The sequence below is a fragment of the Ochlerotatus camptorhynchus genome, unplaced genomic scaffold (genome assembly GCF_037179485.1).
Source record: "Ochlerotatus camptorhynchus isolate MF236.1 unplaced genomic scaffold, CSIRO-AGI_Acam_v1.1 ptg000220l, whole genome shotgun sequence".
NCBI classification, from domain to species: Eukaryota; Metazoa; Arthropoda; class Insecta; order Diptera; family Culicidae; genus Ochlerotatus; species Ochlerotatus camptorhynchus.
The window spans coordinates 2740731-2768559 of NW_027040710.1; the positions used below are offsets into that span (position 1 = coordinate 2740731).

At 38.4% G+C, this 27829-nt stretch overlaps 2 protein-coding genes across 2 annotated transcripts; one reads left to right on the plus strand and one right to left on the minus strand.

The window, feature by feature from the left end:
• Positions 1–20: 20 nt before the first annotated feature.
• LOC135703697 (zinc finger protein 595-like) lies at positions 21–1416 on the minus strand. Its single transcript, XM_065224975.1, has one exon. The coding sequence runs from the start codon at positions 1275–1277 to the stop codon at positions 51–53; it is 1227 nt and encodes a 408-aa protein (XP_065081047.1). The 5' UTR covers positions 1278–1416; the 3' UTR covers positions 21–50.
• Positions 1417–12241: 10825 nt separating this feature from the next.
• On the plus strand, positions 12242–24710 carry pyd3. The gene is made up of 4 exons (XM_065225046.1): positions 12242–12522; positions 23410–23672; positions 23736–24148; positions 24210–24710. The coding sequence occupies exons 1-4, from the start codon at positions 12419–12421 to the stop codon at positions 24588–24590; spliced, it is 1161 nt and encodes a 386-aa protein (XP_065081118.1). The 5' UTR covers positions 12242–12418; the 3' UTR covers positions 24591–24710.
• Positions 24711–27829: the final 3119 nt, after the last annotated feature.

The following is a 27829-nucleotide window of genomic DNA, read 5'->3' on the forward strand; positions in this document are numbered from 1 at the left end:
CGGCATAAAAAATGCGACAATTTTCCGAAAATCCACCCTTTAATCAGTCCTTAGCTCTCCTCCCCTTTCCGGTGCGTTTTCTGGTGTCTCCGCAAATCCCCCGCCAGATAGAAAGCCGCCGAGCATTGGTCACACTTTTGTGTCTTCACACCGGAATGTGTCAGCAGGTGTGCCTTCAGATGGTTCGCCAGCTTGAATCGCTTCCCGCAATCCTCACACTCGAAAGGCCTCCCCTCGGCATGGCTGACCAGTACGTGTTCTTTCCTGTCGTTCCCATTCTCGAACAACTCGTCGCACAGCTCACAGGCAAACACCGTCAACCTCGCATCCTGAACTCCCATTTCCGTTGCCCGTTGGTGCTTTTGCTTATGCCGATGGAACAACGACGAACTGTGGAACCTCTCCGGACACTGCGAACACAAGTAGGAAGGTGCCGCCGTATGGCGCAGCTTCTTGTGCTTATTGAGATCACCAATCCGAACGAAACCCATCGGGCACTGGGAGCACTTGTACGGTTTATCACCCGTATGACCTCGCCGATGTTCTCCGACGTGCTGCAAACTCTTGAACACCTTCGGACAGAGATCACACGCAAACGGATTACCAGCAAAGTGCACCCTGCGGTGGAGCAGCAGAAAGCTCGGATCTTGAAATACTTTGTAGCAAATATCACAGAAAGTTTCGGCGTGACTCTTCTCCAAATGAGCAACGAACCCCTCCAAAGTATCCGCCTTTACATTGCATTGAGTGCAAATCTTTTCCTGTGTCGTTGAATCTTTCGCACATTCCTCCTTTCTTTGCTTCGATTGCTTCTTGTCGTTTCCAATCCTGACATTATGCTTCTGGTGACAATGGCGAAACAATTGACTCCTGGCCGGAAACTCCAATTCGCAAAATTTACATCTGAAAACAGTCTTACCGGCACGCCTCAGAACCGTTCCCGGTATGGTGTGGTATCCGTCCATGTGCCTCAGCATGTTTTTCATACTGCTGAACGTTAGTCCACACATTTCGCAGATGCATTGGGTGACACTTGCGGGGCTTTTGCGGGATTTTCGAACGATTTTTGTTTCCGGTGGTGATTCTTGCTTGACTTCGACTTCCCGAACGAACTTCCCTAGGTAGTTGTGCTTCAGCGATTCGAAGGCGTTCACTTTCTCCAGAAGGATTTTAAGTTTCCGAAGGCGTTTCAAACGATGTTTCTCGTTGATTGGGCCATCATTGTTACTGTCTAACGAACGTTCCAGTTCTACTTTGATATCTTCCTTTTGCGACATAATGCACTTGTGGTCGTTAGCTTCTCATAGAAACAATGCACTGCATCACTACTTTTGTAATAATTATTAAATGTTATCCTTTCGAACGTATCAAATCAAGTAAAACTCATTTAATTTAAAGGATAGGTACGTGCGGAGATCGCAGTTGTTTTGTTTTGATAAGGAAGAATGCAGAAAAACATAGACGGAACTGACATTTTTTTTTAAATCAACAGGTATTGGACTAAAAATTCAACACGCATTACACCGTCCAACTAAATACACCGAGAAAAAATCAGTTCGGTTCACACGAGAGGTTTCTACTAGAAATACTCAGAGGGAGAGATAGGCGGAGAAAACAAAATACAATTCGGCAGCAGGTATTTGTACCTAAATTATCTTGCAACCCTTGCTAGAAGCTAGCATTTCACATGACTTTTATTTTTGATTTGATTTACGTGCAAAATAATAATTGATAGCCACTAGCGTGCACAGGAACCTTGTTAAGGAGGGGCAATTTTTTTTCTATGGTGCATTTAATATGGAGATGTGGAGTATTCCAAAGTGCGTGGGAGATGGTGCTGTTCACCCGCCACTGTTTCCCTACTGTTTAATGTAGCTAATTTTATTTACTGCTTTCCGACAGCCAATGGAAATTGGCAATTTAATCCTATCGACGATGTCGATGATGAACTGTCCCAAACTACCGCCGGTTGGGGTGACAGAAAATGATGCAGAACATTCAACATGTTTAAAGATGATATAAAGGACAAACTTTCTAACCACGGTAACAAATGACTTGAAATTCTCAGAGAAGAATTTTAGACGAATTTTTAGTAAGACAACAATAGACCAAGGTTCAATGGCAAACTAATACCCACCCTCAATTAGAGAATCCAAAAGCTGTCTTTAAACTTTGTACAGTTGCAAAAAAGTCCATCCTCAGATTTCCTTGAGGTTATTTTCGAAATTTTTAGAACTCTGTGAGCTCTTTTGAAATACTTCTCAGAACTCCTCTGGAATTATGTTTAGAACTCTTCTTGACTTTTACTCAGAATACCTTGCAACTGAAATTCCCTTAGAGTTTCAGAAGAATATCCTCATCAAAATTATTCCCGGCTAGAGCTAGAAATTATCGGTACTCCCTTGAAGTTTTCTTCAAAATCCCTTTGGAATTTCACTTAAATTCATTTTAGTCGGTATTATTTCCGGAATGATCTTGTAACTATCTGCAGGATTCTCTAGAAATTATACGCAGAATTTTCTTGGAATAACCCCAACCTCCCGAAAAATTCTTTTGAACTGTCCTCAAAATTCGGTATCCTTGAGATTCTTCTCGGAATTTTTTAGAACGCTCCTTAGAGCTCTTTTGAAATTCTTCTCAAAAGTCCACTGGAATTAAATTTAGAACTCTTCATGATTTTTTTTTTTCAGAACACCTTGGAACTGAATGAGCTAGAAATTATCCTCGGAATTTGCTTGAAATTTTGCCTAAAATCCCTTTGGAATTTCACTCAAAATTTGATTTTCCCAGTATTCTTTTCGAAATAATCTTGAAACTATCTGCAAGATGCACTAAAAATCGTCTGCAGAATTTTCTTTGAATTCTCCCCAGAATTATTTTGGAACTGTCATAAGAATTCAATATCCTCGAGGTTCTTCTCGGAATATTTTAGAACTGTTTTTCATAACACTTTGAAACTGAAATTCCCCTAAATTTTCAGAAGAATTTCCTCTGCATTCTCCAGAAATTCTTCCCAAAATGCACTTGAAATTATCCTTAGAATTCCCTTGAAATTTTTCTCAACATCTCTTTGGAATTTCATTCAAAATTTGATTCTCTCGTTATTCTTATCTTGGAACTATCTGCAGGATTCACTAGAAATTATTCGTAGAATTTTCATGGAATCATCCGCAGAAATGTTTTCTTTTAGAGCTGTCCTCAGAATTCAAAACCCTTGAGATTCTTCTCGGAAGTCAAGTTTAAGTTGTCCGCCCATTCGTTGTAGTTTTTCTACCAGAAATGTTGAATAAAGCTTCCCCTCCTTTCCCCAGAACTGTGCATTTTTTACATCAGGAATTTTCAATTCAGCTTGCCTCTCCATGTAGCAGATTGTTGCAAATCTTACATTAGAAATTTTCAATACAAACTTGCCCCCAGTAAATTTTACACCAGACATTTCAATTGATCAGAACGATGCAAATTTTCCACCGTTAATGTTCATTAACAATTGCTTCTCCAATCTTCTGATTGGTGCAGATTTCCTTTTTCCATTTTCCACCAGACATTTTCAATATAGCTTGCTTCTCCTATCATTAGAATGTTGCAGGTTTTTCACCAAATAAAGCTTGCCCCTATTTTCAGACTTTTCATCATAAATTGATAGTAAAGACGCTTTCCTCCAATCATCAGAACGGTGCAAATTTTACACCAGAAATTATTATTAAAGTTTGTTTTTCTATTCAGCAGAAGGATGCAAATTTAAGGACAAAAATTTTCCAAAAAGCTTGCCCATCCGTTTACCAAAACGGTGCAGATTTTCCACCAGAAATTTTCAATATAGATTAATTTTAAATAAAACTTGTGCCTTCATTTATCAGACTAGTGCAAGTTTCCACCAGAAATATCCCGTTCATTTCATTTATCAGAGCAATGCAAATTTTGCAACAGAAATTATCAATAAAGCATGCTCTTCCATTCACCAGAAAGGTGCACCAAAAATTTTCAGTGAAGTTTGTTTCACCATGCACCTTTGTGGTGCAATTCTCAGGCTTTGCCTCTTCGTGTACCAGAATGCTGCAAATTTCCCAACCTTAAATTTTCAATAAAGCTTGCATTCATCAGAACGATGCAAATTATGAACCAGAAAAATTAATAAACTTTGCTTCTACATTCACCACAGTGTTGCGAACTTTCCACCAAAATTTTCAGATAAATGTGCTCCTCCAAACTTTTAGCTTGATTCAATTTTTACACCAAAGTTATTCATTTTGATTAGTTCCTCCATGCCCCACCTCGATGATATTTTTACACCAGAAATATTAAAAAAAAAGCTTTTTCTTCGATTTACCACCACGAAGGTGAATTTGTTCAACCTTAAATTTACCCTCTTTTTTAACCCTCCATGAACCACCCTGAACAAAATTTAAACCAGAATTGTTTTGTATGCACCACCAGGTTGCAATTTTTTCACCCAAAAATTTAATTGAAGTTTGTCATTTCATGCACCTTTGTGGTGCAATTTTCAGGCACCATCTCAAAGGAATTGACGCAATAAAAGGATTTCAGTGGCCTTATTTTATGAAATGAAATAATTCTACCTTCAAATCAAGTTATCAAGAAATTAAGTTATTTTATATTACAATTTTGTAAATATGAAAATGAAAATCTCTTTTATGAAAGGAGGGGCAATTGCCCCACCTTGCCCCACCCTGTGCACGCCACTGTTGATAGCATCGCAATATTTTGCACATATCTTGGTGTCATTAATTAACCAACAAAGATCAATTAATCAATACACTGAACAAATTGCAAAGATTGTTTTTATGTGCCCCACACTTAAATTTTTGCATGTTATCAACAAATGTTCTTGATGTGTCAGACACATACTTAATATGTATACACATAAAAGTCATGCTATTCATTTGACTCATAAAATTCATGTGTGCTTCTGGGTGGATTCTGTTTATGTGTGGTCACATGAAAATTATGTGGAAATTTCACATGCACACTCAATCTAGCTCGGTAAAATCACCAACAGCCGATTACTTCGGCATTTAGTTTTGCTGATATCTCTGCAAACAATCTGTTTGTTAGCTGATATCTCAGCAAGATGTTATTTGGTACCTGAGTCTCGGCAATTGTTTGACTGAATCTCAGCAAAATAAATTACAGAATTACTCGGCTGTTGGAATCTTGGCGAAAATTTTAAGTGTGTGGAAATACGTCAATAAAAGTGTGTGATATTTTATTAGTGTACACGCTTAGACAATAATACCGAACTCGGTTTAATTTTCTACCGAAACTCTTCGGTTACCAACGAGAAACCGAATAAATGGTTTAAAAACATTTTTTCAGACGCATTTATCGAAGCAGACCCGAATTTCGGTAAAATAATATAAATTTGACAGATAGAAATGGAGACTGAACCGAAAAGTACGGTAAAGTATCGAAATTTACGAATTCGCTACGTGAAAACCGAGAAACTCGGTAAACTGAACCGAATATTCGCTAAAACGTGTTAAAAAAATTTTAACCGAAAAATCGGTTCTCTAAACTGAGTCTAATATTAGTCAGCCATTTTTTCTCGCGTGTGCTCGTCAGACGAGTGCAAAACTTAAGAAAAATGGAAAATGTTCTGCAGCTGCAGCAGGAGGATGCACATTTGAATGAAATATTTTGTAAGTATTTGAAACTAACGGTATGATTTTATTTGCAGGCATCTTGTGCAATAGTTTTTTTTTCACTGCCGTGAAAAAGTCATATTGATATTTTTTATTGTACCATTCCACGCTGTAACTCGCGTTACGGAAGTTTTTATTCACCAAAAAAAAACAAATTAAATATATTTTATACATTTCTTTGACAAAACTGGTTTTATTTTTATGAAAATTCAAAGCAACGCATCCTTAATCAAAATTCAAAACAGGATTTGAAGTGGAAACCGAAGAGAACCGAATTCCGTTATTACAACAGGTGGGTCGGTTTGTTTGACAGCGTTCGGTAATTCTTGAGTAAAGCGCTGTCCAGACTGGAGAGTTATAACATGTTATAACGGTTGTCAACTAATTGCAACACAGAAACCACCATCAAGATAGCGCTATAACATGTTATAACTCCGTAGTCTGAACGTACTATAAACCGATGTTCGGTTATTTCTGCTCAAATTTATTTTTCGTCAACCGAGATTTTCGGTAACTTTGACAGGCTGTGGGTAACAAAAAAAATAAGGACAGCTCGGTTATTCCTATTTGAACCGAACAGACTACCGAGCGTTCAGCAGATAAAAACTCGGTTGAAATCAAACCGAGTTCGTTAATATTTTCTAAGTGTGTAGAGTTAAAATCTTGTTTTTGATTCCAAAAACTAGTTGAATTTGAGAAGCACACGAAACATAGAGGTGATTGATTTTCCATTAGATTGTAATACTCTCAAATTTAATCTAGTAAGGATAAGAATTGGCTCAAAACATTCTCTCCGCCCATCTCTCCCTCTGATGGCGGTAAAACCAACAATCAATACGAAACTAACGATTTTAAATTGGCTCACTACTTGACTAGCCTATTGGTCCCAAGCAAATCGATTACGTATCCCATTCTAGTAAAAAATCTAGTACTACAATATGATTGTTTTGATTCGCTATGATTGACGTATACAATGAGGGGTTAGTGGATTTTCCTATGTTTCGAGGTGTGCATCTATTAGCTTGGGACCGAAGATAGTACCAGAGCTGAGCCAAAAAGTTGAGCACGTTTCTTCGGGACTTACTAGTCTTAGAGTTACCTCTATGGTAAAACGCTGTCCAGACTGGAGAGTCATAACATGTTATAACGGTTGTCAAATAATTGCAACACAGAAACCACCATCAAGATAGCGCTATAACATCACCGACAAACCGACATGAAACTTAAACTTAAGGGGAGGTTTACTTGGATTTTTTCAAAAAAAATGATTTTTTTGCATAAAATGAAAGCTACAAGTGTGTAGAATATGTGGCCAAAAGGATTTTACGATCCGAAACATATTTAGCGAGTTATGGCGCTTTGAGTGAACCTTTGTCATGCGCGCTGAGGGACGCTACAAAAAGTTTAAACGCGTTTTTCTCGAAACCATATTTTTTATAACAACTTAGAGCATAGGGCTTGAACAAATGATCCGATTTACAATCGGAAAATTGCGCTTTGAAGGATACTATTTTTTGTATGGCTTATATCTAAAATGAAATTGTTAGTTACTATTTTTTAAGCAAGGTCAAAGTGAGAAAAAAGGGGTAAAAAAAGCACTAATTTTTCAAATGTCCATAATTTGGTCAATTTTTGTCGGATTTCGTTCTAGTTAGGTATAAGCCATAGGGAATATTATCAACTTTAACCACAATAAAAAATTTCATTTCAGTTCACCACCAGAGGGTGTGCACTCAAAGTTCTGCAGCAAAACCTGATTGACACTCCTCCACGCGAGCCGCCATTTTGAGCCGCCATTTTGTTTTTTTACCTTCAAAAAATTTCCAAGTATTCAGGAATAGTGGACAAATATAATTATCGAAACCGGAAGTTCGTATGTCTTTTCATTCTCCAAAGTTCAACTGTTTTTCAGCCAAATCCAAGTAAACCTCCCCTTAACTCTTGATCGAAAATCCATAACCGCCGATTCAAATGTGCAGCGATCCCATCTGTCAAAACTATAGAAATGTTTTATCTAGATAAAAATAATTTGTCCGAAATAGATTAGACACGAACCAACTCAAAAAATTTTGTACGCGTGTTCGTGGCTAGGATAAATATTTTTCGCGAACACGGCGGTAGATGTCAGTTTTGTGCTTTGATCAGAAATTTCTTTGTAATTTGTATGATCATTCATGTCGGTTTGTCGGTGATAACATGTTATAACCAACAATCAATACGAAACTAACGATTTTAAATTGGCTCACCACTTTAGTAGCCTATTGGTCCCAAGCAAACGATTAACGTACCCTATTCTAGTCGAAATTCTAGTACTACGCAATGTTTGTTTTGATTCGCTATGAAAGTTTGACAGATAAAATGAGGGGTTATTGGTTTTTCCTATGTTTCGAGGGGTGATTCGACAAGCTTGGGACCGAAGATAGTACCAGAGGTGAGCCAAAAAGTTGAGCACGTTTCTTCGGGACCTACTTGTCTTAGAGTTACCTCTATGTTATAACTCTGTAGTCTGAACGTACTATAAGCTTCAATCGGTATTATCCTCGGATTAAATCCCGATCAAGAATGTCCGGCTGCTTGATGTCGACATCCAAACAGGGACGGTATTAAAAGTTAATACGAGTTGGAGCTTACCGGCATGAGTGTTTCTAGTGGAAACCTAAGAGGTGGAAACTAACGATTTTAAATTGGCTAAGGGGCTGTTCATTAATTAAAGTTGTACGTAGACAGTTTTTAAGGATGCCTTGACCCTCACTTTAGCTCTCAAACTTAGTTTAGTACTAGAATTTCTTCTAGAATGGGGTACGTTAATCGATTTGCTTCCGACCAATACAGTAGTGAGCTAATCTTGGAACCATTTTAAAATCGTTAGTTTCCACCGATTGGTAATAGACCTTTCTCTTTCAGGATTATCTCTTAGTTAGCCATGAAAAGTTCAGACATTAATGGCGGTAAGCTCCAACTCGGATTAACTTTTAATTTCGTTCCTGTTTGGATGATCTGCGAAGTGTTTGCATAGAATCGTGTTGAATAACTCTGATGCCGACATCAAAGCAGCCGGACATTCTTGATCGGGATTTAATCCGAGGATAATACCGATTGGAGCTTACCGCCATAAGGGGGGTAGAGGTTTTCCATTGGGGCTCCTTCCGTCTCCTTTCGTTTCCTCGGAAAGAGAAATAGTTCTAAAGGCGGGTTCGTCCGAAACTTGTTTCTCCATGCTGTCTGCTTTCGGTCTATTAATAGCCACTCCTGGTTGATCGCTTCCTTGACCGGTACACCGGGTAAAAGAGCTATGACGTCAAAAGCTACCATAATCTCTTCTTCTTTGAAGACTCATGAAGATTGTAATTACTGGGCGAACTCCTGGGTGCTACTTGCCTTACTCTGGAACTGATTTGGCATACTCTGGAACTCGGTGACCAGCTACTTCGCTAGTTTGTGGGACGGAGAACCAACTGCAGACACGATCTTTCACATTTCATTCCCCGATTTGGGGAGACCTTTGACCCTGGGTAGAATAAGATTTGATTCCCGTAAACGTACTGCTCCATCTCCTAGCATTGATTTACACTCCTTCGGTGTTTTCTCCACATATGCTTCACAATGCTCTGTAAGGGGTCTACTCGAAGCTGCCTATACGATGCATTGTTAATCTTCTTTGTCATCTAATATATTGTCGTAATCGTTCTTGTCCTTGTTTTTACATACACGGAAAATCAAAACAACTCAAAATTAAGTCATTTGAACTCATCTTGACAGCTAAGTGAAACCAGTCAAAATTGAGTTTTTCGCGAAGAATTCAATTTTAAGTACTTTGCGAAGACTTCGCTTTGAGTAAAATGTACCTGTTCTTAATTTTAATAAAATTAGACGGAAACATTGTTTTTTATGAATGTGTTGATCTGGTCATCTAAAATCAATCATTGTTATTTTATTCCTGGTTATATATATAGTATACATTTAATTAAATTCTTCCTTAATCAATATTAAATGCGTCCTTGGAAGGTTTCCGGTTTTTAGTCACTTTCATCAGCAGTACGTTTTGAAAACATGCACGAACGAGTCCCAGCCACAGTTTGCCAGATAATTCGGTAGTATTCGGTTGCTGTCCAATCCGTAGGTTAACGCCGCAGAACTTTTAAAAGTCGCGGATTCTGAAAAGTTTGCAAACGAGGGAAGATTTAGCAAGTGTTTATATTTCATAATTTACAAACATACCGAGTAGTGCAAAAGTTAATTAGATTCCACTTCCGGATTATGGCTTCCGAAGCACCCGTTGTCAAGACGTTGCATTAGTTAGGACTTTTAGGACCTAGAAATAAATTTAACTTTTGATGTTTGGACATTAAATTACATTCAGCAATCAAACCTCTCCCTCGCATACTTCTCCAGCTGACTTCAAATATGGCGCACGATGCTAGTAATTTTTCACCCAAAATAAAGTCTTATCACAACACTTGATTTTAAGTTAAAATTACTTTTCAATGAGAACAAAATTTAAACCAAAACAATAGTGATAGGCGAGTACTTATTTTTAAGTACTTTCTATCTCGATTTTGAGTTGTTTCGATTCTCCGTGTAATATTGACCAATGCACGGACTGAACTCGCGAACAAATTTGACGTTTGAACGGTGCCGTGTTTACTAAAAATAAACACATGACGTAATGCTCGCGTAGCTTAAGAAAAGTGCCTAGCAACTTTTACAAACAGCTTGTTAGACCCTTTTCACGTGAACCGAAGAACGCCCACGCAAACCAAGAGCACTATCGGGAAGGGAAGAATTTAGCCTACCCGATGGTGTTGTTGATTTGCGTGGGCGTACTTCATTTCGCGCGAAAAAGGCTTAACAAGTTGCTATCAAGATCTTCACATTGAAATTTCGATTTTAAGTAATTATTTAGTTTAGTTAGTCACTCCTGATTGATAATGGTGACCTGCAGGCTTGCCGATAAAGGAGCTTGATTAATCAATTGGGTTGTTTAGGGGTTGTGAGGCATAAACATATTCGTTATCTGCATTAAAAATGGAACCGAAATCAAAAATTCAATCAATTTTGGTACACTGGAACTATTTTAAATAAGTACGATTACATTATCAAAAATCACCATCTTAACGCTCCTTGGTAGGGAGCGAGCTGCCAACGAATAGATTTAGTGTCAACGATCAACAATTTAAATCTTGATTTAAAAATCGAGATGAATGTCTACGGGATCGATAAAAATATACTTGTGCTCAGAAAATGATGCTTTATCAGATGATGTATAAAAATCGGTATATTTTTTCGTAACGTAATCAATATTAAATCATTGCATTTCACGGCACCCATCAACTGTTCGTTTGTATCAAGATCGTCGATGAATTTCGATTATTCATTCGCAGTAACAGTTTGTTGTTCGTTTACATGACGCTTTAAGCTTATCACTCTGTTACTATACTCGAAGTTACTCAATATTTACTCAAAAATTAAAAGCTGTCTTGCCCCTTGGCTGAACTCTCGACAACTCGATAATGAAGGGACCATCGAGTTGTAGAATTATCGAGAACAACAATCCCAAATAAAATCACCATCGCAGTAGCCTTGAAGTTCATTTTTACTTTGGTTCCACAACTCGATGTCCCCTAGCTCGATATAGAGTTATTTCAACCGGTGGAAACTACCGATTTTAAATTGGCTCACTACTTGACTAGCCTATTGGTCAAAAGCAAACGATTAACGAACCCCATTCTAGTCAAAATTCTACTACTACACTATGTTTCTTTTGGTTCCCTACATGCAAGTTTGACAGATAAAATGAGGGGTTCGTGGATTTTCCTATGTTTCGAGGGGTGCATCGATTTGCTTGGGACCGAAGAGAGTACCAGAGCTGAACGCTTAACCCAAATAAATCTTATGGAATGTAAATGAGAAAATGGCCGTCCATAAACTACGTACACAGTTTAGGGGGAAGGGTATTGGAGAATATCTACGGTTTTTTTTTATAATTGTATATGAACAGCTGTCTACACCAGGAAATCTCTCAAAAGCTATGTACGTACTTTATGGACAGACCTTTTGAGGCTATTCAGGATTAAGTCCCTGGTGATATCTCTTTAGTTTTGAAAAGCAGATTACAACACAATATAAAATTTTAATTGTGATTAAGTTTCAACATCTGTTTATCTTGAAAATGAATTCATAAAGCTGTCACTCACTAGATATATCGGTTAAGATCAAGTACGAACGCAATAATTATTTATTTAACTGTTCATAATTATTAACGGAACTATCAACAGACACTGGTGAGCCCACAGCACGGCTATAAATCATTCTAATCAGCGTACACTGTGGAGCTTGATTATTTAAGTTGAAGTATATGAGCATCCAGACTGTAATCAACTGGTACCCGTAAATACCACCAATGCTGCAGCAGTGCTGGTGTGTTCTGCGTCCATTCACAAATATTCTACGTATGGACTAGAAAGCTCGCTGAAGTAGACAAGTAGTAGGTTCAAGCTTATTCGTCAGCGTATATTAACGATTTTCAACCCCTCTGACGACGCGGCGACTATCGACGATGGCCCATTCGTTCACCGACTGCCGTTCAATTCAGTATTCGGATCGTTTTTTGCACCGTTTGTACATTACCTAGTTGCACTTTACCTCGCGGTCACCATACTAGCTAGCGACGTTGAATAAAATAGAAAACAAAAACGCATACGGTGCGTCGCGTCGTGGTTCGAAGTAGTTCAAGTTCGCAAAGTCACCAGCTAGCAAGCATGTCGGATAGTAAATTTGTAAGTTTGGAGGATACCCTTCAGAAGCATATCCCATCGGAAGAGCTGAAGGAAGTTAAGCGGATTCTGTACGGACGGGAGGATGAGTAAGTTCAAGGAAAGGGATGATTTATACATACTTTAATGCATTGCGCTCTGTGAACGGTTCATCGGTAGCCGAGTCTTATCATTGCTTGAGAAGCAGGTGATAATCACGGCAATAACATTCTTTCGGCCGCTTGTTTGAACAGCATCGTTCCATCGCGTCATAGAGCGAGAAATAAAGCCATTTGATGAATTTACGTTTATCATTTGAGTGGCGCACAGACCCAAATAGACGAGATAAACAACTGTCTCGGGGTAGAAAATGCGCGATATCTGGTGATATTCAACGATGCTTTCGGAGGGTAACGAGTTTTTCATTTATTTATTTTGTTTTCGAAAATTTTAATGCCGTCATGTGACGCCACAGAAGATGAGTTAGCTAAAAATAATGTACCGACGCATTTGCGGGGTGTGTGTTTGCAGAGAAGGTTTTGTTTGGATGTTCATCGCTCGGGTTGGTGAATTAGGAGCGATGGACAACATTTGTTTGGTTGGTGTACGGAAAATTAGGACATTGCTTATTATTCTACCGCATGGCCCATTTAGAAATGAAGCATCGAAAATTGCGCGAATTATTAATCAATGAATTTAAGACCTGTTTCGGCTTAAATATTGCGCATCTATCGCCTATCACCTAGTTGAACATTTTGATAAAACCGTAGTTCGAGGTGTTTTGCCTTAATAGTCAGCATGATAATTATTTCTGAAATTTCGATTGATTTGCAAAGTAGACAAAATTTACTGTTATAAATGCTTTAAGAGAATTAGCACAGAACAGAAGTGGAAGTGTGAACGAATCAGTGTATCAAAAAGTGTGAGAACATTGTTGTTCACCAAGCCATGCTTGTGGATGCGCGTCACACGGGCTTTCTATGGGCAATCACACCATCAAAGCATGCCACCTTCTTGCCTTCTACCGCTAGATGCGCTATTGTTCACGCAAATAATATGGACCCACTTTTGGATCCGAAATTCCATTTCTGTTCTGTGCAATGAGCCATGCTTTACAGCTACTTTGTATGCCTGTATCAAGGGCTATGGGATAACGAAACTGATACGATCGAATTTGTGCATGGACATGTAGTCCATGCATGCTGATAACTCTGATATCTATGTGCACTAGGGTGGGCCAGCTTAAGAGCCCCCTAATCCACTTTCGAACCGTATTGATGTTCCCAACAACTGTGCCAAATTTGATCGAATTGCGTGAGAGCTTTATAACTTATATGGGAAAATGTATGAGAAACGATCCGAAACTGTTCAATTGATTGTCAAAAATTCAAAAATCGATCTATTTCTACCACGACGAAGTTGTTCTGTATAGTTTTCTCAATCCAATGCCACGGATACACTTGGATGGCAAACGATGAGTATGAGCATTATTTGTATAATAAAATATGAGCATATCCGCGGTTACACTTGTATAGTTTTAGGATGTGCTCATAATTTATTAAACAAACAATGCTCATGTTCATACCCAAGTATCAATTGTATGAAGGCTATGTAGACCATGATTCAGACATGTAGAATTCTTTAAAACCTTGATAAAACTTGCAATGTTACTTGGGTAGTTTTTATCCGTGGCATAAGTCTCAGGTTTGGTAAAAATTTAGTAATTTTGGAAATGTTGTCAAGCAAATGAATAGTTTTGTTCCTTTTCCCATACATTTTGTAACGAATTCCATCAAATTCGGCGCAGTTGCTGGGGATCCCAATACGAATCGATGGAGCTGTGGGGAGCCGGGAGCTATGATCCACCCTAATGTGCACTCAGTCGAGCATTGGAAATTTGTACAATAAAAGCGATTATGCGTTATCTGAAACCTCAGAAAGCATAAATAACGTACTTTTAAGGGTTATCAATCTGTGAGTTCAGGGCTGTCATCTGATCACTTAATGTGCGCAATGTACTGATTTTCTGAAATAAACAAAGTGAGAATCAAGCAAACACAAAGTTTGCTTGCCTTTCACCATACGCAAGTGTAAAGCAGCGGAGAAGAGAAGACAGACACACGCACCCAGCAATAACGAAAGCTTATTGTGTAGTCATCGCTCCGACGGCTCCGACGCAAAGAGCGCCACCAGTGCTGCAAAATCTAGAAAATACACGGTGATATTGACAATTCTGCTTTGATCACTCATTTGAGCTAACAGTCATAGTCAAGGAAAACCATGTAAATTGTCAATGACAATGCTGTCATTGACGAACATGTGTAGATTTTTATATTAACTAAATTTGTAACGAAATTAAATGACTTGAGTAACACAATTTCATGGAGCCGTTAATGTGAACAAGCAGCTCCTAAGTAACTAAAAGTTCCGCATTCAACGGTAAAACTTAATTCCAAGTTCCATAAAGTTCAAATAAAGTTCCGATGGAACCTTCATGTTCCATAAAGTTTGAATAAAGTTTTGACAGAACTTTCAAGTTCCATAAAGTTCAACTAAAGTTCTAACAGAACTTCCAAGTTGCATAAGGTTCAAACAAAGTTCAGAAAGTGCTTTCTTCCCAAGCAACCAAAGTTCCACGTTCACCGATAAAACCCACTTTCAAGTTCCATAAAGTTCCAACACAACTTTCTGGCTACTTTAGAAGCTATAGAAAGCACACGAGGAACTTCAGGCTCTTGAAATTCAAAAAAAAGTTCCAAAAAGCATCCCTAAGCCTTAGGAACTTCCGGCAAAGCTGAAAATATGGCCACAACAAAGTTCCTAACAAGTTCCCAGCAGAACTTCTTAGCAACTTTAAAGTATCTTTAAAGTTCCATGCGGAACTTCTTAGCAACTTGAAAGTTTCTAAAAAGGTCATAGCCCACGTGAAGCAATCCGGACAAGTCTTTTTTTAGGAATAAAAATTAATGTACGTAAATATGAAATGATCAGTGACTCAAATCTATCATCTTCTTATATTTATGCAGTGCATCAATAATCTATCCAAAGATATTAAAAAAATAAAAAAGCAATTTCCTGGATTCGAACATGCAATCTTCGAACGCTAACCACTGCGCCACAAGTGTGTTGGAATACAATGCGGGCACACGCGAATTTAAAATTCATCAAGGTGTTGTATTTCATATTGAAGTCAGTCAGCTGGCACTGATAACTTCAACAGTAGGCGGAAAAACAGCTCTTTTTAATATATCTCAGATGGCATAGCGGTTCGTGCTGGGGCTCTCACGCAGGTGGACTGGGTATAATTCTTTAAACAACTCCAATGCTACTACTAATACTAATAAACCAATACACTTCATACATGGCTCTAGAAATAACTTTCATAAAAACCTGACTTAACTTTCATAAAAGTGCGAACTTAAATATAAAATTGGTGTAGAGGACAAAAACCTTTTTTTAATTTATTTTCTAAAAGTTCCATTCAAGTTCCGCCAGAAGCTGCTCAGAATGCTCTTCAATTATGGTACCAGAACTTTCAAGTTCTTGTAACGACTTAAAAATGAAGCTGCTTAGAGTTCTATAGACAACCTTCAACCAAGCTGCTTAAGCCACAAATAGCCTTTTATCACAAGGGGCAGGTTACTCTGCACACCAATCTTGGGTCATTTTTTGTCAGTGTGCCGCAAGTATGACGATTGTGCCGGTCATAGAGTAAGCTGCGATTGTTTGTAAAATACCCATCCCGGCAACCCGGTATTTATGACACCTTGAATGCTTTGGTTTGAAATCGTAAGGATAAATCGGATTGAGGATGACGCGGTAAGTGGCGAGTGTGCGAAATTTCGGTGTTTTGTGATCCATAGGGTAATAAAAGTCCTGTATTTTAGTGTTTTATAATGCCCTCAAAGGCAGACCAGAAACCTAGCCTTTCGGTCGGAAAAAGTTGGAACCGGTGGGGAGCATTGTTGGAGACCGACTATAGAGGGTGATAAATAGACTTCTTTAGTTTGTTTTGTGTGAGTAGCAGCATTATTTGAATTAAGAGTACTAATGAGGTCTGATTAACTGCCTCTTCCTCTTGAGTCCACTCTACATTTCATATTTAGATCTATAAGTGAACTGCTGGTCTGAATTCCTCTGGTATATTCAATTAGAAGATGTTCCTGAACATATAGTCAAACAGCACGTAATGTTCTGAACAACTTCAATGACAGTTGTCCACCAGTGCTCCCATTTTATTTACAACAATCTAATGCCTACGAGCTTGTGCCGAAGGTATGATGAAAATGTGCCGATGGATGTGCCCAAACTGTGCCGAATATAATTTCGGCACAATGTGCTGAGTGACTTACCCCTTGTTTTATCAGAACTTTTTGTTACTTGGGCTACGTCCTGAACTACTTGGATAACAATAATGTGACAGAGAATGTACGAAATTACACTTTTTGTTACCAGGTGAATCTTTGTCATAGACGAAAAAATGAATGAGATTTTGACTAATGTTTTTTTTTTGACGTAGGACTACGTCTGTGATTTCTAAATGGAGGTACACTTTGTGAAAACCGAAAATGGAACATGTAACAAAATAACGAAAGATTTTGAACATTAATAACTCAGCTGCCCCTGGACCAATTTCAATAATTTTATCACCAATTGATCAGAAATATTGCTACGCATCAATAACAATTCTTACAACTAATAATTTTCTTCAAAATACTATTGAAAAGTGGTAATGTCAAGCATTGTCCAATGTATAAATAAAAAGAGATAATTGTATCATTGATTTCATGAAATAAACGTTCTTCCCAAACCCAGTCGTCATAATTGAGTACCACTTGGTTGCACATCATTCTGCTTTAACCTGAAAATATATAGAAGAGCGCTGTTGTCTAGCTTCAACTCATTTTCGCTTCGGACGGCGTGGTGAGCAGGCAGCAGAAGCAGCAATAGCAGCAGTAGGAAGGTGGTGGCAGGTTAGGTACTCCACTCATCTACCCAACAAGCAACAAAGACTGGTCGTGGCATAGGAGGAAAAGGTCATACCTCGGGTCTGATCTACGAGGTGTGCTGAAGGTGTTCCTGGAAAATGTGATCCGTGATGCTGTCACCTACTCTGAACACGCCAAGTGTAAGCGGCCATTGATGTCGTCTACGCTTTGTAACGACAGACGCACTTTGTACGGCTCCGGAGGTTAAATCCGAGGGGGGCGACACATCTAAATCTCAATTCTAGATGCTCAACAAATCTCACACTAGCGAATAAATCTTCGAAAAATCTTCTTACATTTCTCGCATCTACTTGCATCGCGAATCATCTTTTTGCAGGAAATCTTCAAAATCGTGATAAATCTTCTGTCTACCTACTCAGCGTACGCGCAGCTAGCCACAGAGAAACACAATATTTCTTGCATCGTAGATAGAGTCGTCCCCCTCGGTTAAATCATCATCAACTTTGGCAACAAAACGGCCCTTTTCAGGGCCAACAAGCTTATTACAGTAAAGAGTTGGAGTAGAATTTTTCGATGCCTGTTTTTCCATATTCAGAAACCACACACCCCCAACGACCACACAAAATGCTCTCCAGAGTTGTAATCTTGTAACCAAACTTGGAAGCAGGGGTGCAAGTGATTTTGATCGACTCTCTTCATCTTTCGTTTCCATATAAACTTCAAATGGTTTGTGCCAAGTCAGTTTCTTATCAAATGAGTTCAAAATTTGGGAGACTAATCAGGACCCGATTTGGAACCGTTTGAGCACTGTGGAGCGAAAATGTCAAAATTTGCATAAGTCTACTGCTAGCTCACTCACAGAAACTAACAACACCAGCTAGTAGGGGAAAGATTCCCCTACCTGATGATGGTGTTTGATTGCGTGGGTGAGTTATCAGTTAAGACAAATCGTCGACTGAAGTGATTGTTTACAAAAGCAGATACGTCGATTTGAATAGTTACGCTTGAATTAGTTTTATTTAATCTCAATTCAATGTGACTGACTTATATACTTGCTGTACCCTGATGCTGTTGATTCAATTTCTAGAAATCATATGAATTTGAGTGACGCTAGCAATTTATCCATTTGCTGGTGCCCGATACAGGCGTTACGTTTATTATGTGGAACAATGTTCAAGATTTCATGATTTTTATTCATAGTGTACATTCGTAAGCGAAAAATTTACTTGTTCCGAAATTCGTGTCTTGAGGTAGACGAATTTCGGAATGGATTTTTTCCCGTGATTCAATTGTCTTAAGCATTTCTTAAAGGTTTTAATTAATCAGAAATTCCTGGCAAATCATTCTTTGATCTCCCGTGGTATTTGTTTACAGAATTCCCTTGGAATTCTTCTTCATCTTCGCATTTCAAGCTTATTGCATATCGCATATTAACTTATTGCGTGCTCTCAACTTAGTGTTCTAGATGCACTTCCCTAGTTATTAATTGAGAGCTTTCGATGCCTGTACCATTTTTGCATTGATGTAATTGTGTGGCAAGTCCAATCATACTTCTATGCCCAGGGAAGTCGAGAATTGAACCCAGCCACCTCCAGCATGGTCTTGCTTTGTAGCTGCGCCTTTACCGACTGAGCTAAGGGAGGCCCAGAAACGGTTATGTGCTCAAGTTATTAACGAAAGAGAAAGCCGACGAAGAGAATCGATCAATGTTACTTAGGACCTAATGCAATGTTCAGCTATAGGTTCCTGTTTAGGATGTCAAACATAAAAAAAACTGCAGGAGTCCTTTTTGATTCGGTCGTATGTAACATATTTGTCAATTAGAGAAACGAGGTGCTTTGTTTTGGTCAACAAAAAATTGTTTCTATTTTCGATGCGATAGATTTTCAATTTTGATGCGAAAATGAAACAGAAATGAGATAGCGGGCCTAAATTTTACCTTTAGGAAGAGTAAGCAGAGTATTGTCTGGTAGCATTAAAATGTCATTTTTTTACATTTGTTACATACGACCTATTCACAAAATGCACTCCAGAACTGTCAGTTGATTGACAGCTCTCTCGCGATTGCACTTACACATAGACACTCTCTACAATACGAGATAGAATGGATGCGTGCTTTTATAGTTTATACCTCTATAAGGCACCCGCACCAATAGCGAATCGAGGATAAGCATTTAATCCAGATTTCCAAAAATCCGGATTAAATCGCGTACTATCCTCGATGGAGCTTACCGCTATTAGAGTTACCTCTATGGCCTCTTAGCTCTATGGTAGTGTTGTCATGTGGTACCAGAATTGCCAGATATACCGATTTATCGGTATTTATACCGATTTCTAAACTAGATACCGATATACAGATAAGTTTCCTCAGAATACCAATATTTAAAATTTTATACCGATTTATACTGGGGTGGGACGTGCTGTCAAATCAGCCTACTGATCATTTTTGCATGAAATTGGTTCCAAACGTAAACAAACCCTGTAGGTTTCTTATGGCTTGTTTACGTTTTATACCAGTTATGCGAAGTAAGGCGACGATTGTTCGTATTTGACAGCCACTTCCCCCCCTTGGATTTATACCGTTTTTTCTAAATAATCAAAATTATTATTGCCTGCCTGCGCTTGAATTCCGGAGAAAATTCTTGTGAGAGACTTGTATCTTTATGAATACCTCATATTGTTCGAGTCTTCCAAATTCTAAACAATCATCTTTAAAGATGTCTTATGCTTGATACTCTTTCGACTAATGTTTGTTCCTCACCGTTTTTGGCTACCCATCAATCAAGAAATAGTCAATGGCTCTTTCCGGTAGTTCCTAGCGAATCGAGAAATATATTTTAAACATTATTTAACTTCCGGAAGTTTTTATTAATTTTTAAACTTCCTGAAGCTTCATCCAACTTTGCGTGGAATTTTCTTCCACCTTACCTTGGAAGCTTCTTCAGCCTTCGCTCGAATGATTCTTTCATTTTCTCCCACCAGTTTTTTTTTTAACTTTCCCGGAGCTTCAAGGATGCTATCAGATTTTTATTGCGGATCCACGCTAGCTGCAGGCACATTTAAGAAGTTCTGAAACTTCAAAAAAGTCCAGGCTTTTGTGTAAGTTTTGATAAATTAAAGACATTTTCATTAACTTCTGTTAAAATTCAAAAACCCGGAAATTTTAGAAAAGTCCCGTGAACTCCAGTGAACTTAAGGAAACATCATAAATATTTTGGAAACTTTACAAGTCCAAAGAACTTCAGGGAAATTTAATGGTTTTCAGGAACTTTAGTGAAGCTCAGAGAACATCAGGACAGATCAATTAATTTCATTGAAGTTGCTGAAATTATAAAGGAATTCCGAGAAACTCAGGCAATTTCCGAAAACTTCAGCAATGTCCATGCAAATTTAGAAATCGTAAGGGAAGTTACATGAACATTAGATCATTGTAAGAACATTTTATGGGAAGTTCTTTGCTTTTTAATGGCAGTGTCGATAACTTTTAAAAATTAAAAAATCGGGAAGATCAGAGAACTTCAATGCTGATGTTACAATAAATTCAAGAAAATTGTGAGAGCACTTAAGAGTTTCGTAATCTTCAAGAAAGTCCAGAGACCTTCTAAGATGATTAGATATATTCCGGTAGTCTTATTATAATCAGGGAAGTTCCGAGTGCTTCGAGGATGACCATAGAACTCCAAAACAGCCCCTAATTTCCGGAAAATTTCAAGAATTTTTAAGGAATTTCGAGGAATTATGGAATATTCCTAAGTGCATTTGTTTAATGTTCCGAAAACTTCAGGGAAATTTCGGAGTCTTCAGGGATGTTTTTTGAACATCAGGAATGTGTTCTAGATCATTAGAACATCCCCCAGGAATCTCTTTCTTCTGGAATTATGTCCTTGTTTCTTTCGACTATTCCGTAAGCGCTTTGGCTTCCGACTTTCTTCAGATGTTTTTTTTCTAATCTACCTTAGGCAGTTTCTGCCAGCGTCTCCAGAAAGTTTATTTTGTCTTCTCAAGGAAGTTCTATTAATTCTCCAAAAAATTTCTTTCGTCTTCTTCTGGAAGTTTGACCATAAGCCAAAGATTTTTTGTTCGCCTTCTATTGGAAGACTGTTTTCCCTGGAAATGGCTACTTCTGGAAATTTACTTCCGGTTTCCGGAACTTTTCTGGCTTCCTTTGGATGTGACATCCGATTTTTTTTTCCGATAGTTTATTTAAATTTTCGCCGCAAGTTTCACAATTCGTGTCTTGGAAGTTTCCCGGATGTTTTTCCAGCTTTTCTCGAACCTCATCCAGGAGAGCTTCTTTCGTCTTTCTCTTGATGTTTTTTCAGCTCCATTCAGAAGCTAATTCAAACATTCCCCGGAGTTTTCTCTTCCGGAATTTTTCGATCATAGTTCAAAAGCTAAAATTTTGCTTTGATCAACGGCTTTCTCAGTCTTAAAACACTGCAACGACTATTTCGGCCATAGGTTGTGGCTTTTTTCAAGGGAAAATATTGTTTGTCGTTATTGTCAATAGCTTAGTCGTGGTTGTGGCTGATTTTCTATATTTTGGTGTCATTTAATGAAATTTAATTGAAAAAAAAACACTACTTGGTCATAATTTTGATCACCACTTGAAGACAACGATAATTTAAAAAATTAAAGTGTGTTTTCAGACTGAGAAAGCCGTCAAACAAAGCAATTCCCCTCAAATCCCATCGTTAAAATTTTCACTTTCAAAAAGGGCAAAAATATAAAAATTAATTAATAGTAAATACCGATAAATACCGATTTTCAATACCTTTGATACCGATAAGATTTAAAACAATCTGGCATCGCTGTGTGGTACACTGAAAAATTGCAATAGCAGGTTCGTCACCAAAGTTTTCAAGCCGCTCCGTATGTCACTTCGTTTGTGTTAGAACAAACTCACTCCACCCCATAAGCTGTCTACGTAGTCAAAAATCAGGAACGGGAACAAACATGTTTTAAGCAGGAATTAACGAGGGAGGTCCTCTTTCTGTCACCTTTGAGTCCCACGCCCCACTAACCAAGTGCAGAAGTGGTGGTGAGGATATTTTGTCGGTCTTGCTTAAGACTTTTTCTTAAACATTTTGGCATCCCTGAGTACGACAATGGGGTACGCTTATAGATGTACTTGGTACCAATGGGCTAGTCAAGTAATGAGCCAATTTAAAATCGTTAATACATTAAGGGGAGGTTTACTTGGATTTGGCTGAAAAACAGTTGAACATTGGATTTTTTTTTCAGGAGAATGAAAAGACATACGAACTTCCGGTTTCGATAATTATATTTGTCCACTATTCCTGAATACTTGGAAATTTTTTGAAGGTAAAAAAACAAAATGGCGGCTCAAAATGGCGGCTCAAAATGGCGGCTCGAGTGGAGGAGTGTCAGTCAGGTTTTGCTGCAGAACTTCGAGTGCACACCCTCTGGTGGTGAACTGAAATGAAAATTAAAGTTGATAATATTCCCTATGGCTTATACCTAACTAGAACGAAATCCGACAAAAATTGACCAAATTATGGACATTTGAAAATTTAGTGCTTTTTTTACCCCTTTTTTCTCACTTTGACCTTGCTTAAAAAATAGTAACTTACAATTTAATAGTAAAAATAGTATCCTTCAAAGCGCAATTTTCCGATTGTAAATCGGATCATTTGTTCAAGCCCTATGCTCTAAGTTGTTATAAAAAATATGGTTTCGAGAAAAACGCGTTTAAAGTTTTTGTAGCGTCCCTCAGCGCGCATGACAAAGGTTCACTCAAAACGCCATAACTCGCTAAATATGTTTCGGATCGTAAAATCCTTTTGGCCACATATTCTACACACTTGTAGCTTTCATTTTATGCAAAAAAAAATCAATTTTTTTTTTGAAAAAATCCAAGTAAACCTCCCCTTAAGCTGTCAAATTTGTAACAAAGCACTTAGGAGTAAAGACGCATTCACATTACGGTTTTACACAAGTTTCTTGAACACATAAGCCTAAGACTGAACGTCAAAGACAGCTGTGTCATTTGCCATACTGACCGCGTGTCAACCTCCGATCTTCTAGCCACGCCCTCACATTCACCGAGGAAGCCACCTCGCTGGCCAAAGAAGTTGGCGTCGAGCTGAAGGGATACGAGTTCACCGCTCGCAAGGAGGATCTCCGCCGTCCACGGATCGTTCGCGTAGGCCTAATCCAAAACTCGGTCGACATTCCAACCACCGCTCCGATCCACGTCCAGCGGGATGCACTGCATGAAAAGGTTTCGAACATCCTGCGGGTTGCGTCCACTGCCGGCGTCAATGTGATCTGCTTCCAGGAGGCTTGGAGTGAGATAACGGTTTTATTTTTAGTTTTAAAGAATGTTTGGATGATCATGCTTTTTATTCCAGCGATGCCATTTGCCTTCTGCACCCGCGAGAAGTTCCCCTGGTGTGAGTTTGCCGAAGATGCCGAAAATGGTCCCACGACTAAGCTTATGAAGGAACTGGCCAAGCAGTACAATATGGTAATCATCTCGCCGATCCTGGAGCGTGATTCAAATCACAACGAAACCCTATGGAATACTGCCGTCGTAATCTCGAACAACGGAAATTACATGGGCAAGCACCGCAAGAATCACATTCCTCGAGTGGGCGACTTCAACGAGTCGACCTACTACTACGAGGGAGATACCGGCCATCCGGTGTTCGAAACGCAGTTTGGTCGCATCGCTATCAACATCTGCTACGGGCGCCACCATCCGCAGAATTGGATGATGTTCGGACTGAACGGCGCGGAAATTGTGTTCAATCCATCGGCTACTGTAAGTGATGGTATTTTCTCTTATTCTAATAATTGTAACGAAGCTTCTGTTTTCATCCTAGATCGGTGCCCTCAGTGAACCGCTCTGGAGCATCGAGGCCCGCAACGCTGCCATTGCCAACAGCTACTTCACGGTGGCGATCAACCGCGTCGGAACGGAAGTGTTCCCGAACGAGTTCACCTCCGCCAATGGAAAACCGGCTCACAAGGACTTTGGGCCGTTCTACGGATCGTCTTACATTGCTGCCCCGGATGGAACCCGGACGCCGGCCCTGTCCCGGGACAAGGACGGCCTTCTGATCGCCGAGATGGACCTAAACCTCTGCCGGCAGGTCAAGGATTTCTGGGGCTTCCAGATGACCCAGCGGCTGCCGTTGTACGCGGAAAGCTTGGCCAAGGTCATCCGGGCGGACTACAAACCGCATGTCATTAGGGAAAGTTAGAGGAATTGGTATACTGTTTTTCTTTTTTTGTATGTCAAAGAATGTTTATATTTCAATGAACTGCTTCAATGTATAATAATGTAGCTTTTTCTTCTCGGTTGGTGTAAAATTTACAGATTTTTCTCCTGTTTTTTTTTTGTTCTACGCGTAGCCGAAAAAAATAATTAAATTTTGTCACGTCGTCTGATTCTTGTCGTTTTAATTTTCTTTATTTGGTTCTCTAAAACTAATCAACAAACAACATCTTTTTTATCATTTTTGTTTTGGTTTTTTAAAGTTTACGGTGATCTTCTGTTATAAGTTTTAAACGTTTGGGATCATATCTCTAAATTCTGGCAATCGTTTGGTTGGTTTTGTTTCGTGGCTTCAGGTTTATCATTTTTTTTTTGTTTTTGTTGTGTTTCTACTGTGCTTCAGAGTATACGAATGTAGCAGCATACACTGAAAAAGGTAAGAGTTTTCATTCAATTCTGAAAGCGGAGAGAACATCGATAGGAGTTGATGAAGCTGTAATTACGTTTTACTATCAAATCAAAATATATCTATGTATATATTCTCGGTAATAGTCGGTTCGCGTACTTTTTTCCATGTTCACTTTACGTTTTTCTTTGTGAGTGTGTGTGTGTACAGGATTTCTTCCATAATATTGTCACTTACATGTGTGCCTTATTACTCGCATTAATTCCTTCCATGCGTCTATTTCAGCTATTGACTGGCCTAATTCAATCCTGCTAACATTCCGTCCCTTGTTTTTGTTTTATTTTTAGAATGAAATGCGAATTGTAGAGTTTTCCATTGTGTTAATTAGTGCTCTACCAGGATAGTCGACTTGTAACAATTATGTTTCAACTAATGAAAGTTTTGTTATGCATCAGAGAAAAATACTATTTCTGTATGTTTGTTTCATTTTATAGCATAAGTTGCTTGATTTGTTTCTAGTGAGTGGTATATACTAACGCTTGAGACAATGTACAGTTCCATATTCTCTCACTCTCTCTCTTTCTCTGTTTCCAAATGTTGTAAGACGCTTGAGATTTTTAAATCTTTCGGAAAATATACAGCTCTGTTCCTGCGAGCAGGGTTGTTTATTCATTTGTAAAGGAGTTGTGTTGTTAATCTTTTTTGTTACATCATTAGGTTTTGTTCTAGTAGTCGTAAGTACAGTAAATTTACAGTGATTATCGATTGAAGTTCTAACGATGGGTATGTATATATCTAATTTGGAGGCAAGCAGTTTGCTGTCGGTTTTCTGTTTGTAAAATTTGTTTGTTCAGGTATGAATTTTCTACGATAGTTGACGCCAGATGTTGAAAGTTTTCTTGGAACGCGACCGGTTTTTGTGGAGATGAGTGCGTATCAACTGGGGCTAAATCATGCATTTTTAGGGATCGGAACTAGCGTAGGGCAGGTGCCATAACTAATCCATATCCATACAATATTCATGCGTTACCCATGCATATGATTTGAATCAACATAATACATAATTGGCGGTTGTAATGAATACTCTGGGCGGACAGGTTACATCAGTGGAAGTGACCAAAATCTTTAATTCATTCCAAAATGAATACCACAGTATATAAAACCACAATATTCAAAAACACATCTAGAAGTGGTTCGAGCCCTTTTAAGGAAATTGCCTGAACTTAGATTGGACTAGATGTGAGTCAGCAACTGGCTTTTCTACCGGTAATTTCGGCACTTTCATCCATTTTAACCCTTTTAAGTTTTTAATAATTTTTAAATTTTATTATAATACAAAAATACTGAAATTACCGGTACCAGACGCTAAATGTGCAGCGGGCCGTCCCCTCAATGAAAACTTCAATGGCCCTGTAGAACTTCAAGATTTGAACTTCAAGCACTTTGCTTAGATATTTTTTTCTGGTACAGCTTATGATACACATGATGTGATGAGCTCCTGCAAAACGCTAAGGATTCGTGTGATAAATCAGGAAGTCGTACAATTGGTGTTGACGACGACTCTGTAGTTCTTTACTCCTATGTTAAAATCCATAAGCAAACGTCAGATTGTGCGTGAAACAAGACGGACTTCAAACTATCCTTTCATTCCATCGAAAATTCCATAATATACTGTCAATATTTGCTCGAAGAGACGATTTTCAACGCCAGCATATTGTGGAGAATCAATAGCGTGCACAGGAATCTTGGTAAGAAGGGGCATTTTTTTCTATGGTAATATGGGGATGAGAAGTACTCCAAAGTACTTGGTGGATGGTGCTGGCCACCCCCCACTATTCCCCTACTGTTCAATTAAGCTAATTTTATTTATGTTTTGCTCCGGTGGTGGTTCATCTTCTTCAATGCAAATTGCTTTCAGACAGCCAATGGAAAGCTCTTATATGCTGTTGTAGTTACACTTTACTATTACCGTTGCAATTACGTTAAACTTGGTCATTTTCAGCGAAAATTGTAGTTCTTTTTTTTTTTCAAATTTTGATCTAAAGGCTAAGGCTAATAGGATTATTAAAAAGGTTTAAAAAATATGTAACGATTGGAACAAAACTATTTTGACAAGCGAGTACAGGATTGTCAACGGAATGACGATTGGTGCGCAGGATTGAGCATGTCAAGCCTGTCCCTAAGTACCGCCAGTTGGGGTGACAGAAAATGATGCCGAGCATTCAACATGTTTTCAGGGTTGCATCCACTCCTTGCTATAAAAAAATATTTTTCGGAATTATGCAAACATTAGATGTTTTAATGATATGTTGTACGTGTAAGTAATAAGAAGAGGGTGTAAAGTATGTGTTTGATTTATAAAACCTGTAGATTTCGCTTTCAGAGCGTCACAATCAGCGATCTTATGATTCGTGAGCGTTCACTCAGAGTGAGCGCTCACGAGTCGTAAAATCGCTTATTGTGACGCATTGAAAGCAATATTAACAGATTTAATGTGTAAAACATATACTTCATGACCTCTTCTTGTAACTTACAAGTACTAATTAGCATTATACTATTTCATGATTTCATAATTCCGAAAACCATTTTTTTTTAGCAAGTGAGTGGAAGTAACCCTGCATGTTTTAAAGATGATATAAAGGACAATCCCGAATTTATTGCAACGTACATAAACAGCTATAACTTTTTAACCACGGTAAAAAAAAAATGACTTGAAATTTTCAGAGAAGATTCTTAGATGAATTTTTAGTAATACCCACTTTTCAATTAGGGAATCCAAAAGCTATCTTCAAACTTTGTACAGTTGCGAAAAAGTTCAT